Below are 13,129 nucleotides of genomic sequence, written 5' to 3'. Positions count from 1 at the left end.
TAAAACACTGCGTGAACCGTTAAGTATTATCGAGAATGCCAGGGTCGGCTAGAATGTTATTGGTTTTGCAAATATTGGAAAAAGTCTGCAATCGAAGGGCTTTGGGGGGGGGGGGGGGGGGTTAGGGCGCCTCTGGAAAAGGCGCCCATGGTAGCGCCCCAATTCACCTCCGCCTCCGCTCCATTTTTGGTCGCTGGCCCCCCTCGTGCCTGGGCTGGCTCGACGCAGGCGATGGCGTCAGCACCACGCAGGGGCTGGCCAGACCCGCGGCACCCCCTCCCCATCGGCCACGGGGGCGGAGGGTGCGCTGCAGTGGCGTCAGAGAGGGGAGGGCCCCCTCCGTGGGGACGGGAGGGGCCGGCCCGGCCTGGAAAACAGGTGTCGCAGACAGAGGAAACACAAGACACGGAGGACGAGGCGTGCACGAACGTTCCCGAACACCCGCACACGGACCACGCACTCCACAGGACCCAGGCGCACGCCGCGCCCGGGGACAACCGAGAACGCACACCCGGGCGCGGGATGCTGCAGGCGGGGGGGTCGCGACCGCAGGAAGCGCGGTGACGCGCGCACCCCCCGGAGAGGGGCAGTGACCCAAAGCGGGGTCACGCAACCGGCCGGGGGCGCCCACGCCGACACTGGGAAGAGCCCGCCCGACACCAAAGGGCTGGAGGCGACCCACGGGCGCGTGCCGGCGCGCTCCGGCCGGAGGGCTCCTCGCCCAGCAGCGGGGTCGCCCTCCAGACGCGGGTGCGCGGGCGGCGGGGGATGCGCACGCCCAGGGGCTGCTCCCACCCTCGCACAAATACCCCGCGGGGCCCACGCTGGCCGAAGGGGGACGCGAGACAAAAGGGACACACCCACTGGGGCCGACAGAGGCGGCCACACCCCCAGCGCCCCGGCGCCCCATCCCACGCCCCTCATCCCCCGCACCCCGTCCCCCGCAGACACACCGCGGGCACCGCCGCGAGCGACGCGCACACACCCACACTCACCACACACCCACGGAGATGAGGAGCGCCCCTCTCCCCGGGCATCGCGGCCGCTCTGCGACACGGTGACACATCCAGAAGCCTTGCCGCGCGCCGGGTGACCAGTCACCCGGGCCCGCCGACCGCAAGCCTCGGTCGCGGGCCGCCGACGCACCCGCTGCCGCCTGCGGCCCTCCACGTCAGCCAGCGCGAGCGGCTGCTGGCAGCGGCGCGGGCGGCACAGCATCACGTGGGCCGCCGCGCACATGCGCAGTCGCCCCGCTCCGCCCCCTCCTCCGCGGCGGCGGTGAGCGAGCGATCCCGCGGGACCCCGCGCTCGCGAGGTCCGGCCGGACCAGGCTCGCGCTGCGCCTGCGCCCGGGCGGGAGGCGCCGTCGCCCCTCGGCTCCTCGCTCGGCTTTTGCTCTCTCGCCTCTGCGGCTGCCGGGCCGGCGCTTGCGCAGGAGGCTCCTCGCGGAGAGGCCGAGCTGTCGGGAGGGGCCCAAGTGGGCGCTTGAAGGAGTCAAGGTCGAGGACCACCTTGACCTCGTACGTGAAACAGTAGCCTTCCCCCCACTCCCCCCGAGGCAGGTGCTCGGACCTGGGCGCCGCGGCCCAGACCCGGGGAGGCCGCGCCCTGCCCAGCTCTTCCCTTTCCGCAGAGGCGAAGTCTGCAGACTGCGGGGGCGTCTTCCCTCCAACCCCCTCATCCCCCCCTAACCCTCCAAACCCCCGCCCCCCCGCGATCCACGGCAGGCTGTGCGCGTGCTAGCGTGTGTGCGCGTGTGCACGCGAGGTTTGGCAGCCGGTGTGCGCGTGCAGGTCAGGCGTGGGTGCTGGTGTGCAAGCGGGCGTGTGTTGGGGGTGTGTGCGCAGGATAGCCATTCGCAGTGGTTTAAGCTGGGGGGAAAACACTGCAGAGGCTGCGCCCGTGGCCCGTGGCAAAGCGATGAGGTTATAACAGACCAGTGAGGGGAGTACATCACTAATGGTGATTGTGTTTCCTTCCCACAGATTGTCTCGAAGGGAAAATGGTGGAAAATTCACCGTCGCCATTGCCAGAAAGAGCGATTTATGGCTTTGTTCTTTTCTTAAGCTCCCAGTTTGGCTTCAGTAAGTACTTTGCCGATGGAAGGGTGGCCACGGCCTTCCTCTGGTGTCCAAGGACAGGAAATGACTGCCTTTGTTGTCAGAGTGCTCCCTTGAGCTGTGATTCTTTCTACCCATGTCTCTTCTTAAGAAAACCTGAAGGGGGGGACTCATGTGCGTTCAGAGGGTTCTGTAAGCCAGGTAGTAGCCTGAAAGGTTTAATCTCAGCTGCTGTTTATGCAGCACCAGGTAGGATTGCACAGTGAATAGAACCTGGGGCCGGTGGTCATGGTCTCACGGACAAGACAAGTAATCCACACTTAACACTCAGGGTGGTAAGTGCCTGGGAGCCCAGCGAGAGACATGAAACAGTTGAGGAAATCAGCTCGCTTTCTTCCCAACAATAAGGAGGAAGAAAGTGGGAAGGCCTTGGATGAGGCTTTGGAATGCATGAGGCGGGGTCTCACTCCATCCCTGTAAGATCCCATTGCACAGGTAAAAGAAACCGATGCTCACAGAGACACTAAAGCCAGAGTCACATACCAGACACACCAGGCCCCCCATCTCTCCCCAAAAGGAGTTGAGAATTATGAGGGGACAAGAGGGAGAGAACTGGGTACTCATCATCCAACTTTTTGGAATTTTGTGGAAACCAGGAAAGTGGGGGGTGTGGACCTTACCTGCATCAGCCAAGCTGTTGGGTAGAGAAGTCTATGGAATGAAGTTATAACTTGGGTTCAGAGCTTGGCTCTTCCACGGATTAGCTGTGTGACCTGAGACCATTTACTTAACTTCTTTGAGCCTTCAGGTTCTCCAGGTGTAAAAAACTGGTGACAGTGTTTATTCAGTGCTTATCATTCCCACGACAATCCTGTGGGGTGGATGTTATTATTACCCTCATTTCACTGATGAGAACACTGAGACACACCGTCCGTAAAAAACAGCTAGAATGTGAACCCAGACGCTGGGCAGACTTCACTTTGCTGCCTCTTGTGGCCTGTTGGAGCCCCTCTTGTCAGAGAATCTGTGCTCCCACCAGGAATCGAACCCTGACCCTCTGGTTCATAGGTCAACGCTCAACCCCTGAACCACGCCAGCGGGGCTTCGGTCACTTTTTTACCACAATGGAAAGATGGGAGGTAATTGTGATAACCAGAGTGATGCAAATAAGGAGCTAGGAGGTGGGGAAGGAGGGAACAGTCATTTATGAGCGAGTCAGGGCGGCTTTACGGGAGCTTTTTGCTTCACGTGATCCTTGGAGGATGAAATGCAAGCTCACCGGCCTTTTCTCCCCTCCTTACAGTCCTGTATCTCGTGTGGGCTTTTGTTCCCGAGTCCTGGCTGAACGCCTTAAGCTTGACCTATTGGCCTCAAAAGTAAGTTTAATATGTTGCTTAAGTAAAATAAGGGTATATTAATGCTGTTTTGAAGGATCAGATTTTTTGTTAAGACTACTCAAATCTTAAGTACCCTTTTAAGATCCATAAATAGCCAAATAGAAATGTAAAGCTTTTTAAAGGTCATTATAGATGTATCTCCAATTAAAAAGGATGTGTTGAATGTATGTTTGTCTTCATTTCCTTCCAACACCTTGCTAAAGTAACTCTGTAGGGAAAAAAATATATATTTTAAAGGTAACAAATAATGGGATAGCAAGTAAGAAGCATCAACAAAATTTTAGAGTTGTACATAGGTGAGAGGTAACTGACTTGGTTCCCACTTTTTCACACTGCTGAAGCAGAGAAGCCAGCAAGAATATCTGTGCCTTAGAATTCCAGAAAGGCTAAAAATGGGACGTACAGATACCTCTTTAAGGTGGTCATTCTGGATTGAGCTGAAAACAGTGTTTAAGGAGCACAAGACCCCCAAACCTTCTCCTCATCCCTTAAGGCAGGGAGACTGGCCCGCCCTCCCCTGCAGAAGTCAGTTTTACTCCCTGGAACGTTGAATAAGAGTATGTAGACATGAGGTCTGATCCTGGGAATGAGGCACCTTACTAAAGACAGGGAGGAGAATGGAAATCATTGCATTGCTGAATAATAAGCACGTTTCCTCTACGCTCTCAGGCTTGTGGCTGCCAGGCCTATACCACCCTGCTCCTCCCAGCAAAACAGGAGGCTCCCCCCTAAGGAAGTTAACCAGCTTAGGGGAAAGCATCTGTAATCTCTGACATTTGGTGGTCCTCAGTGAAATGGCTGGGTCTCCTACAGTGAGACTCGCCAGTTCGCCATCACGGCCCACATATACACGGGCCTTCCAATAACCTTGTTAGTACTTCATTTTTAAATGTGAGTGGACAACCATAACTTACTATTTTATAAAAGCCTCTAAAATGAAATACAAAAGAAAGAAAGGGAACTTGAAGGAAAGGGAGCTAACGGAAGGAACAGAAGAAAATCACTGTAAAACAAGAACAGAATGCTATAAAAAATGGAATGTTTAAGGAATTACTACTGTTTTTAGAAATATCTATATATATAAAAGGCTAATATGCTAAGTGTTCGTCCAACCGGTCGCTATGACGTGCACTGACCACCAGGGGGCAGACGCTCAATGCAGGAGCTGCCATGATGTGCATTGGCCATTTACAGAGAAAGGGCACCACGGACCTGGTGCCCAAAAAGGAACACTCAGCTTCCCCCAAGTGGGACACAGGCCCTGCCACCACCCCGGAGCGACACCCCACCAAATTGCAGCTGACACTGCCAAGATCCCATGGTGCAAAATGTGGCCCACAGCCCAGCCCAGCCTGGAAACAGTGGCTGTGGGCGCTGGGTAATGATGTCACCTAGCAATGCCCGGCTTCCTCTCCCTAGCAACTAGCCTCCTTGCAGTTTCTTCAGCCCAGGAACACAACTTGCTTTCTAGCCAGGTGGAAACATTTCACACTGTAACCAAATGTCTGTGAAGCGTTTTCCTGTGCCTCATCTCATTTGATCCTCACAGAAGTCCTGGAGTAGGTAGATAGGAGATTCAGTGGAGTCCTATTTTCTTTTCATTAGCCAGAAAACAGAGATTTAGAAAGCTTAGTAACTTGACCCGACTGAAAAGAAGTAAGAAATGGTGGACCTTGAAAATTACTTCAGGTTTTCTCACTGTGCAGAATATAGTCAAACACTGCTGCGGTTAAATATTTTACCCTTTGTTCTCCCTGCGTGATCTACAATAATAATCTGCTTCACGTTGATGTATACTGCTGTGTTGCTGACAATTACCTGAAAGAGAAGTTGGGGTGCTTCACTGGGCTGGAAAAACTTTAGCTCAGTCAGAAAGCAGGTCTAATTAAGCAAGTTTATTCTATATCTATAAAAGGATAAGTTGACTCGTGCATGCACAATACATATAACACTCTCGCTGGCGCCAATCGCACGTGTGTGTTTGGATCTGTCATTGTCAATCGTGAATTTAGTTGACACTTCTATTATAGAGAAAGGGTGAATAGTGATATTAAAATATTTCTTCTAATGTCCTTTCAATGTGCACGAATTCGTGCACCAGGCCCCCAGTGTATATATAACAGCCAAAATTGAAATTTTAATTGATGGGTTAAAGGATAAACCAAAGGTAATCTCCAGAAAGTAGAAAAAAGACAGCAAATGGAAAAAATGAGGAAAATATAACAGGGTGAAAAAAATCTTAACTCTTTAGAAGTTCCAGAAAGGGAAAACAGTGGGAGAAAATGACTAAAGAAACAGTGCACCCAGTTCAGACCTGCAGTCACTTGATGTGCTTGCTCAGCTGCATTGAGAGTCACATTAGAGCCCTTCCTGTCAGAGAAGCTGGGGGTTGAGTACTGATGGGAGCATGGAACATAAGCAAACAGACAAAAAGATGGCAGGCCTCGTAACTGTTTGTCTTTTGTGTACAGTACCTGTTTTACTTTAAATTTTATTTTATTTTATTTTTATTTTTTTTAAAATATATTTTATTGATTTTTCACAGAGAGGAAGAGAGAGGGATAGAGAGTTAGAAACATCGATGATAGAGAAACATCGATCCGCTGCCTCTTGCACAACCACTACTGGGGATGTGCCCGCAACCAAGGTACATGCCCTTGACCGGAATCGAACCTGGGACCTTTCAGTCCGCAGGCCGACGCTCTATCCACTGAGCCAAACCGGTTTCGGCTTTACTTTAAATTTTAAATGTTATGTTAACTTCCTGATGGACTCATAAGAAGTGTGGCTTTGGGGGAAGTCTGTTACCCACTGAATTTTCTCCTCTGCAGGTACTGGGCGGTCGCACTGCCCGTCTATCTCCTCATTACTATACTAATCGGGTATGTCCTCTTATTTGGAATAAACATGATGAGCACCTCGCCACTCAACTCCATTCATACAGTCACAGGTAAATTATACCAAGGGGAAGTGCTGGGGGACGGAGGAGTGGGCTCTTAGCGCTTTTATCGAGAAAAGCAACCAAGAACAGGCTGCAAAATGACACCTCGGCATACCAACCTGGGAGACATAATGCAGAGGTATACCAGAGGCAGGTTTACGTGGGAAATAAGTTCTGATGAATACCCTGTTCGTAGCACTAGTCAACAGGTGCATTTGCCCATAAAAACCACAAGTCTGTAATATGTTCCTCGGCAGCTTCGCTGACAGGAACTTCCTTTCTCCTCAACAGGCAATGTGGATGGGGTGCACGCAGGCCCATGCAGAGCTTGTCCAGGAGGAGGGATTGGGGGGGGGGGCGGTCCTCAGGATCTCTGTGTACACCTGACTCCAGTAAGGGGTAGACAAGCCACAGCATGTTTTTTGCAGTTTTATTTTTTTAAAGTTCTTTTTTCCCCCAAATCTAATGATTAAAATAGGCAGATTCCTAAGCTTGCTTAGATTCTACCAAGTAAAGTATTTTTTCAGTTTCCAGGTATGATTTTTTTTAACTTTTAAAGCCTTTTTGTGTGTGTATGAGCCTATACATTGTATTCTGCAAAAACAGTTATAGTTTTTTTTTGTTTTTAATATGTATTTTTATTGATTTCATAGAGGAAGAGAGAAAAAGAGAGAAATAGAAACATCAGTGATGAGAGGGAATCATTGATTGGCTGCCTCCTGCACGCCCCACACTGGGGATTGAGCCCGCAACCCAGACATGTGCCCTTGACCAGAATCGAACCTGGGAACCTGCAGTCCACAGGCCAACACTCTATCCACTGAGCCAAACCGGCTAGGGCAGTTATAGCTTTTATATTTCTTTTTAAAATATATTTTTATTGATTTCAGAGAGGAAGGTAAAGGGTGAGAGAGAGAGAAACATCAATGATGAAAGAGAATCATTGATTGGCTGCTTCCTGCATGCCCCACACTGGGTGGGGATCGAGCCCACAACTTGGGCATGTGCCCTGACCAGGAATCGAACCATGACCTCCTGGTTCACAGGTTGACGCTTCTTTTCTGGTAACCTACTGTATTCCCTACATTCTTGACTGGAATCATGGCAAAAAGACAACTTGTGCAGAAGGGGGAAAGTGTTAAGTTTATATGAATGATTGTACCAAATGACTTAATAGTTTTTAGGTGATTTAAATATATTCTATCAGTCTGAATAGGATTCTGTTCCTATGAGAAATGTGCAAATGGGACTTTAACACATCATTGTACTAATGAATGAAATACTACTTTCTTATCCAAGTTAGAGATGCAAAAAAGTACTTTGCTAGCCCTAGCCAGTTTGGGTCAATGGATAGAACGCAGCCTTCAGACTGAAAGGTCCTGGGTTTGATTCAGATCCAAGGCACATGCCCAGGTTGCAGGCTCAATCCCCAGTAGGGGGTGTGCAGGAGGCAGCTGATCGATGAGTCTCTCATCATTGATGTTTCTATCTCACTCCCTCTCTCTTCCTCTTTGAAATCAATCCTCCTATATAATAAAGAGCTAATATGCAAATGGTCATCACGCCCTCATGCCATCTTCAGTAAGGCTCAGACACTCAACACTGGGGAGAGAGGAATAGGGACCAGCCAGGCACAAATGAGCTCACGAGAGAGGAATGGGGACAAGCCAGGCTGCGGCCCAGGAGAGGGACAAACCACACGCCCTGCAGTCCCGGGCGCCAGCACCTGGGGCTGCGGCCCAGGCTAAGCTGCCCGCCCATGGTCCCCTGTGGCTGCAGCCAGCCCAGGTGAGGCCGGCCCGGGTCCTGGGTGCCTGCGGCTGGCCAGAGGGAGGGAAGCCCGGGTCCCGGATGCCCATGACCAGCTGGAGGAGGGAATCCTGGGTCCCGGGTGCAGGGCGAGGCAGAGGTGGTTAGGGGCGATCAGGCCAGCAGGGTAGCAGTTAGGGGTGACCAGGCAGACAGGCAGAGGTGGTTAGGGGCATTCAGGGAGGCAGGCGAGTGGTTAGGAGCCAGTGGTCCTGGATTGCAAGAGGCAGTCGGACATCCCCCGAAGGGTCCCAGATTGGAGAGGGTACAGGCCAAGCTGAGGGATAACTCCCCCCCCATGCACAAATTTCATGCACCGGGCCACTAGTCTATATAATAAAAGTCTAAGTGACCGTACGGTGGAATAACCAGAATGAATGGTCGCTATGATGTGCACTGACCACCAGGGGGCAGACGCTCAATGCAGGAGCTGCCCCCTGGTGGTCAGTGCACTCCCACAGGGGGAGCTCTGTTCAGCCATGGCTGGTGAGCGCAGCAGTGGTAGCAGGAACCTCTCCTGCCTCCACGGCAGCGTTAAGGAGCAGCAAGCAGGCAGGCGGTAAGGAGCGAGGGGTCCCGGACTGGAAGAGGGATGTCTGACTGCTGGCTTAGGCTCAGACTGCAAGAGGGCACAGGCCAGGCTGAGGGATTCCCCGCCCCACTCTGGTGCATGTATTTCATGCACCGGGCCTCTAGTAAAAGTATATATTTTTTAAAAAGTACTTTGCTAATGTCTAGTCTAATTGGGACATTTCTTCTAAAGAGAGCATTCAAGTAATCTTTTAATGACATTTAAACGTATTTGTCATTATCCAAGCATTAGCCTAGTAAATTATGTACTGGGTCTCCATAAAGAAGGTAGAAGAACTCATTGGGTAATCAGAGCCTTTTGTCCTCTTGCAGATAACTATGCTAAAAATCAGCAGCAGAAGAAATACCAGGAAGAGGCCATCCCAGCATTAAGAGATATTCCTATTAGCGAAGTAAATCAGATGTTCTTTCTGACTGCCAAAGAGTCTTACACCAAAAACTGAGTTGTATGTACACTACCATCAAACATGTATTGCAAGTTTTGGCATAATAATTTTGACCATAATTATCTCTCTTATTAATGCCCAGTATTAAAATATTTTGAAAAACGTAAGTTGAACTTCTCTTAGATTGAGCTCCATTAATATTGTAAAAGTTCTCCAATGTTAGTTACTAATGGACAGAATAAACAAAACATTGATCATTACCACGGAGCAGGCGTTTTAACAAAGAAGCATCCGTAGAAGCAGGAAGTTCCTCCAGAGAGTCATTCATGTTGTCACTTCCAGAGAGCAACTGTGTCTTTCTCACCGTTTATTCTCGAGACCCAGAACTCAGACTCCCGTTTGGGGGAAGGGTTCATCTTCTGTGTGTCCTTGCCATCAGATTCATGTCTCAGATGCAGATATTTATTTATTGAGTACTCCTAGGGACCAGGGATTTTTCTGGGCAGTGGGACGTTGCAGTGAGATTCTCAAAGAGCCCACATTTTAGAGGCAGGTGGAAATAGACCAAGCAAACCAATAAGGAAATGAGTGCTGTGCAGAGAATTAAGATAGTACAGTTTCTAGAAAGTGACTGCTTTAGATCGAGTGCTCAAGTAGGCTGCTCAGTTAGTGGCAGATGAGCTGAGATTTGATTGGCGCAAACAGGAGCCAGTCATAGGAAGAATGGCGGGCAGAGTGAGCTTCCAAGCAGCCGGAGCACTGACTTTCAGGTGGGAGGTAGCTGGTTTTCTGGGACCTCAGCACTTTGCATAACACCTCTCCAATAATGAAACATCTGTCTCGGCCTAGCTCGGCAGTAGCACCCACGCTTTGCTTTTACAGGTCATAGTCACAGAGTCACATGGCCAGGGCTGGATGACGCCAGCCCAAGACTCACAGTGACTCAGATGTCGCATTGCACCCTAGTCAGCCAGGATGGCCCCACATGAGTTATAAATCCTATTTATCTGGCTCCCAAATATTAGGAGCAGCTGAGTCAACCTGCGTCAGCTGCTGAGGCGCCATCCAGCCCTCTGGTTTCTCAGTTAATGCACCATGGATTGGCATGTTCTGGAAGCCAAAACCAGGCTCTCCTCCCCAAATCTGGTCTGAGGAGGCTGGGCCTGCAGATCTAGAGACTTCGCCCAACCAGTGGCAGGCACAGAGACTGTGGTGGGCGGGCTGCAACCTGGAGGTCGGGGCAGATAGCAGGCAACTCAGTGTGCAGCCAGTCACCTGTGCCCATTCTCACCGTCTGATCCATCACATCTCCCCTGAGTGTAAGGAGCGTGGGGAGGAGAGAATGGTTGGGGTGTCTTCCCCCAGAAGGCAGGAGGTTTCAGTCACTGAGGCAGAAACAGGAGAAGAAAGGTGATCGTTCCCTTACACTGGCCACTTGGGTTGTCTGCCTTCCCCAGTTTTAAGTAATTAGTTCAGCGAACATCTTTTATGGATAAAAATCGTGTGTGATGCCCAGCCGGCGTAGCTCAGTGGTTCAGTGTTGACCCATGATTCCCGGCCAGGTCACATGCCTGGGTTGTGGGCTCAATCCACAGTAAATCCGTGATAAATCTCTCATCTATCTTTATAGATCCTATTAGTTCTGTTTCCCTGAGTCATCCTTGGCCCCTTGTTCCTAACACAGAGAACCTAGTACAGTGGTCAGCAAACCGCGGCTCTTTGGCCCCTTGAGGATGGCTCTTCCACAAAATACCACGGCCTGGGTGAGTCTATTTTGAAGAAGTGGCGTTAGAAGAAGTTTAAGTTTAAAAAATTTGGCTCTCAAAAGAAATTTCAGTCGTTGTACTGTTGATATTTGGCTCTGTTGACTAATGAGTTTGCCGACCACTGACCTAGTATCTAGTTGGTGAATGAAAAAAAGTTCAAAGGCTCATATCTGGAATCATCAGAAGTGTTACAATTGTTTTGAAGATGTAATGAGAGAGAGATGTGTATACTTTTCATATTTTAAGGAGTTGAATAATTGAAGAACCTAAATAATCAGAATTATCACTGGAGATCTTGTAACAACCTTAAATTACTAGAAAGCCATCATTATTTGCTTTCTACTTTCAAATTTTGATGTCTTTTTAAGATATTATTTTGAAGTTACTAAAGTTTGTGAAACTAGTCCAATAGCCACTCCAGATCAAATTCCCCATCAGCATCTAACGTGAAGATTAAATTTAATGTGTGAAAGATAGATGGCCTGCTGCAGGATCAAAAGGCAGTGAGAAATAATGGCCCTGGCCACACAGACACACAAATCAAAGAATGGTCGGCCCAGGACAGAGATTCTATCAGTGATGAATCTGTCGTTTCACTTGACTGCTGATCCAGTACAATTATGGGAAAACTAACAGAAATGACCTGAGTGAACAGACAGACTGGGGCCATTTGTTTCTTAAGTGAAATTTCCAGGCACCCCACCTCAGCCTTTGCTTTTCCATCACCACCGAGTGGCAGTTGGCAGAGAGAGATGACCTTTACTTAACCTTGGGAATAACTCTACCCCTTTCTGGTCAGAATAAGGGATGTATGTCAGTGCCTATTGACCATCCAATTGCAGGAGTTATTGGGTGTTTTTGGTCTAAGTCAATGATGTCTTTGCCTTTTTGAACTTTATTTTACAAAATAAATATCTTCCTTAGGTCATCCTGACAGAACAGGCCACACACCTGGTGCAGATGCATGACAAATTCAAAAGTAACTTTGATCTGTTTTGTTTTGTTTTGGGTTGTTTTTTAACTCAAACATTCATCTGAATGAAGATAGAGAAATAACCAGGTTTCAGTCTACTTTCATTCCTTTAGGTATTTAAAAAATGCTTATTGCTGTCAGCAACCCAAGAGATAAGTAGTTCCAAAACAAATCTTAAATCAAGCACTGCTTCGAGACTTAACCTCTTCCCTCCCAAACATACCTGTGTAGTCATTTGTTCAAAGATCTGACATAAATGAAATCAGATCAGATATCCAATCCCTCAAAGAAAATGGTTTCAGTGAAGGTAGATCCCAAAACTTGCCCTCGTTTTCACCTCTCCATCCATCCTTAGCAGGACCTTCTTGTCACCAATAGGACTAGTGCATTGGGCTAAATCAGAGTTTCCCCGTTGGATAAATCATGAAAATGCCATGAGCCCAACAACTTGGGTGATTAAAAGGTATTGATGAGTCCATCAACCATACACTCTATGGATTAGTTATAGATTATTTCAGAAATACCCTTGATTAAAAGTCTATAATATCATGGCTAAGGTTATTTCATGATTGTACCATTTTAAATCTACATTAATAATATAAAATGGTACCTAAGGACTGATGTTTTAAATACTTTCATTGTTTTTATTAAGTATCACTTATTTTTAAAGTAATACAAATACATTGTAGAGCATTTTAAAACTATAGAAAACAACAAAGAAACAGTTATTTATAATCCATCACCCAAAGATAATCTTAAATAGTTTTGTATAAGCCCTTCTAAGGATGTGTTTAGCAACAATATCAACAGATTCACACTGTAAATATGTTTGCCTTATTTTTCAAATAACATCATATTGTGAGCATTTAGCAGCTGTATAATATTATATCATATAGATGCACCATAATTTATTTCACAAATTTCTTGTTATTGGATTGTAGGATGAATTGTAAGTTTTCATTTTTATAAATATTATTTTAACAAATATCCTTGTATAAAAGTATTTGTATTTATGTCTGATTATGTCCTTAGGAAATATTTCTGTAAGGGTTAGGGATATGAAATTTCTGAAAGTGCTCATCACCTATTGCCAAATTGCCCGGGAAGGAAGGCTTAATTTTATACTCTGACCAGCAAAGCATGACTTTTCACTACTCAGCATCATGTATAATTAATTATTCATGAACGTGACAGTGGGTCTTCCAT

The 13,129-nt window shown here is 48.2% G+C and overlaps 2 protein-coding genes across 3 annotated transcripts in view; one reads left to right on the top strand and one right to left on the bottom strand.

Moving 5' to 3' along the window:
- Positions 1-1,227, bottom strand: part of TTC3 (tetratricopeptide repeat domain 3) — a 92,247-nt gene extending 91,020 nt beyond the window's left edge. The window contains 1 exon segment of the mRNA XM_079766354.1: positions 996-1,227. Coding sequence (XP_079622480.1) covers positions 996-1,218 — 223 coding nt within the window. The 5' untranslated portion in view covers positions 1,219-1,227.
- A 45-nt stretch (positions 1,228-1,272) lies between these two features.
- Positions 1,273-12,885, top strand: PIGP (phosphatidylinositol glycan anchor biosynthesis class P). 2 transcript variants are annotated; one of them, XM_079766355.1, is made up of 5 exons: positions 1,273-1,520; positions 1,986-2,084; positions 3,364-3,436; positions 6,289-6,407; positions 9,111-12,880. In XM_079766355.1, exons 2-5 carry the CDS (start codon positions 2,003-2,005, stop codon positions 9,239-9,241), a joined length of 405 nt encoding a protein of 134 aa, XP_079622481.1. In that variant the 5' UTR covers positions 1,273-1,520; positions 1,986-2,002; the 3' UTR covers positions 9,242-12,880. The 2 variants fall into 2 exon arrangements, with proteins under 2 accessions (XP_079622481.1, XP_079622482.1); XM_079766356.1 differs by lacking the exon at positions 1,273-1,520 and adding an exon at positions 1,709-1,793 and having other exon boundaries at positions 9,111-12,885.
- The last annotated feature ends 244 nt before the right edge of the window (positions 12,886-13,129 follow it).

Source organism: Cnephaeus nilssonii (assembly GCF_951640355.1).
Source record: "Cnephaeus nilssonii genome assembly, chromosome: 3".
Lineage (NCBI taxonomy): Eukaryota > Metazoa > Chordata > Mammalia > Chiroptera > Vespertilionidae > Cnephaeus > Cnephaeus nilssonii.
This window is presented reverse-complemented; position numbering and strand designations above follow the sequence as displayed.

Excerpts from the sequence above, each read along its gene's own strand:
- PIGP (XM_079766356.1), top strand. The coding sequence starts at position 2,003 with ATGGTGGAAAATTCACCGTCGCCATTGCCAGAAAGAGCGATTTATGGC. Across the intron at positions 3,437-6,288 it reads TTGACCTATTGGCCTCAAAA|GTACTGGGCGGTCGCACTGC; the intron begins GTAAGTTTAATA and ends TCTCCTCTGCAG. Across the intron at positions 6,408-9,110 it reads CTCCATTCATACAGTCACAG|ATAACTATGCTAAAAATCAG; the intron begins GTAAATTATACC and ends GTCCTCTTGCAG.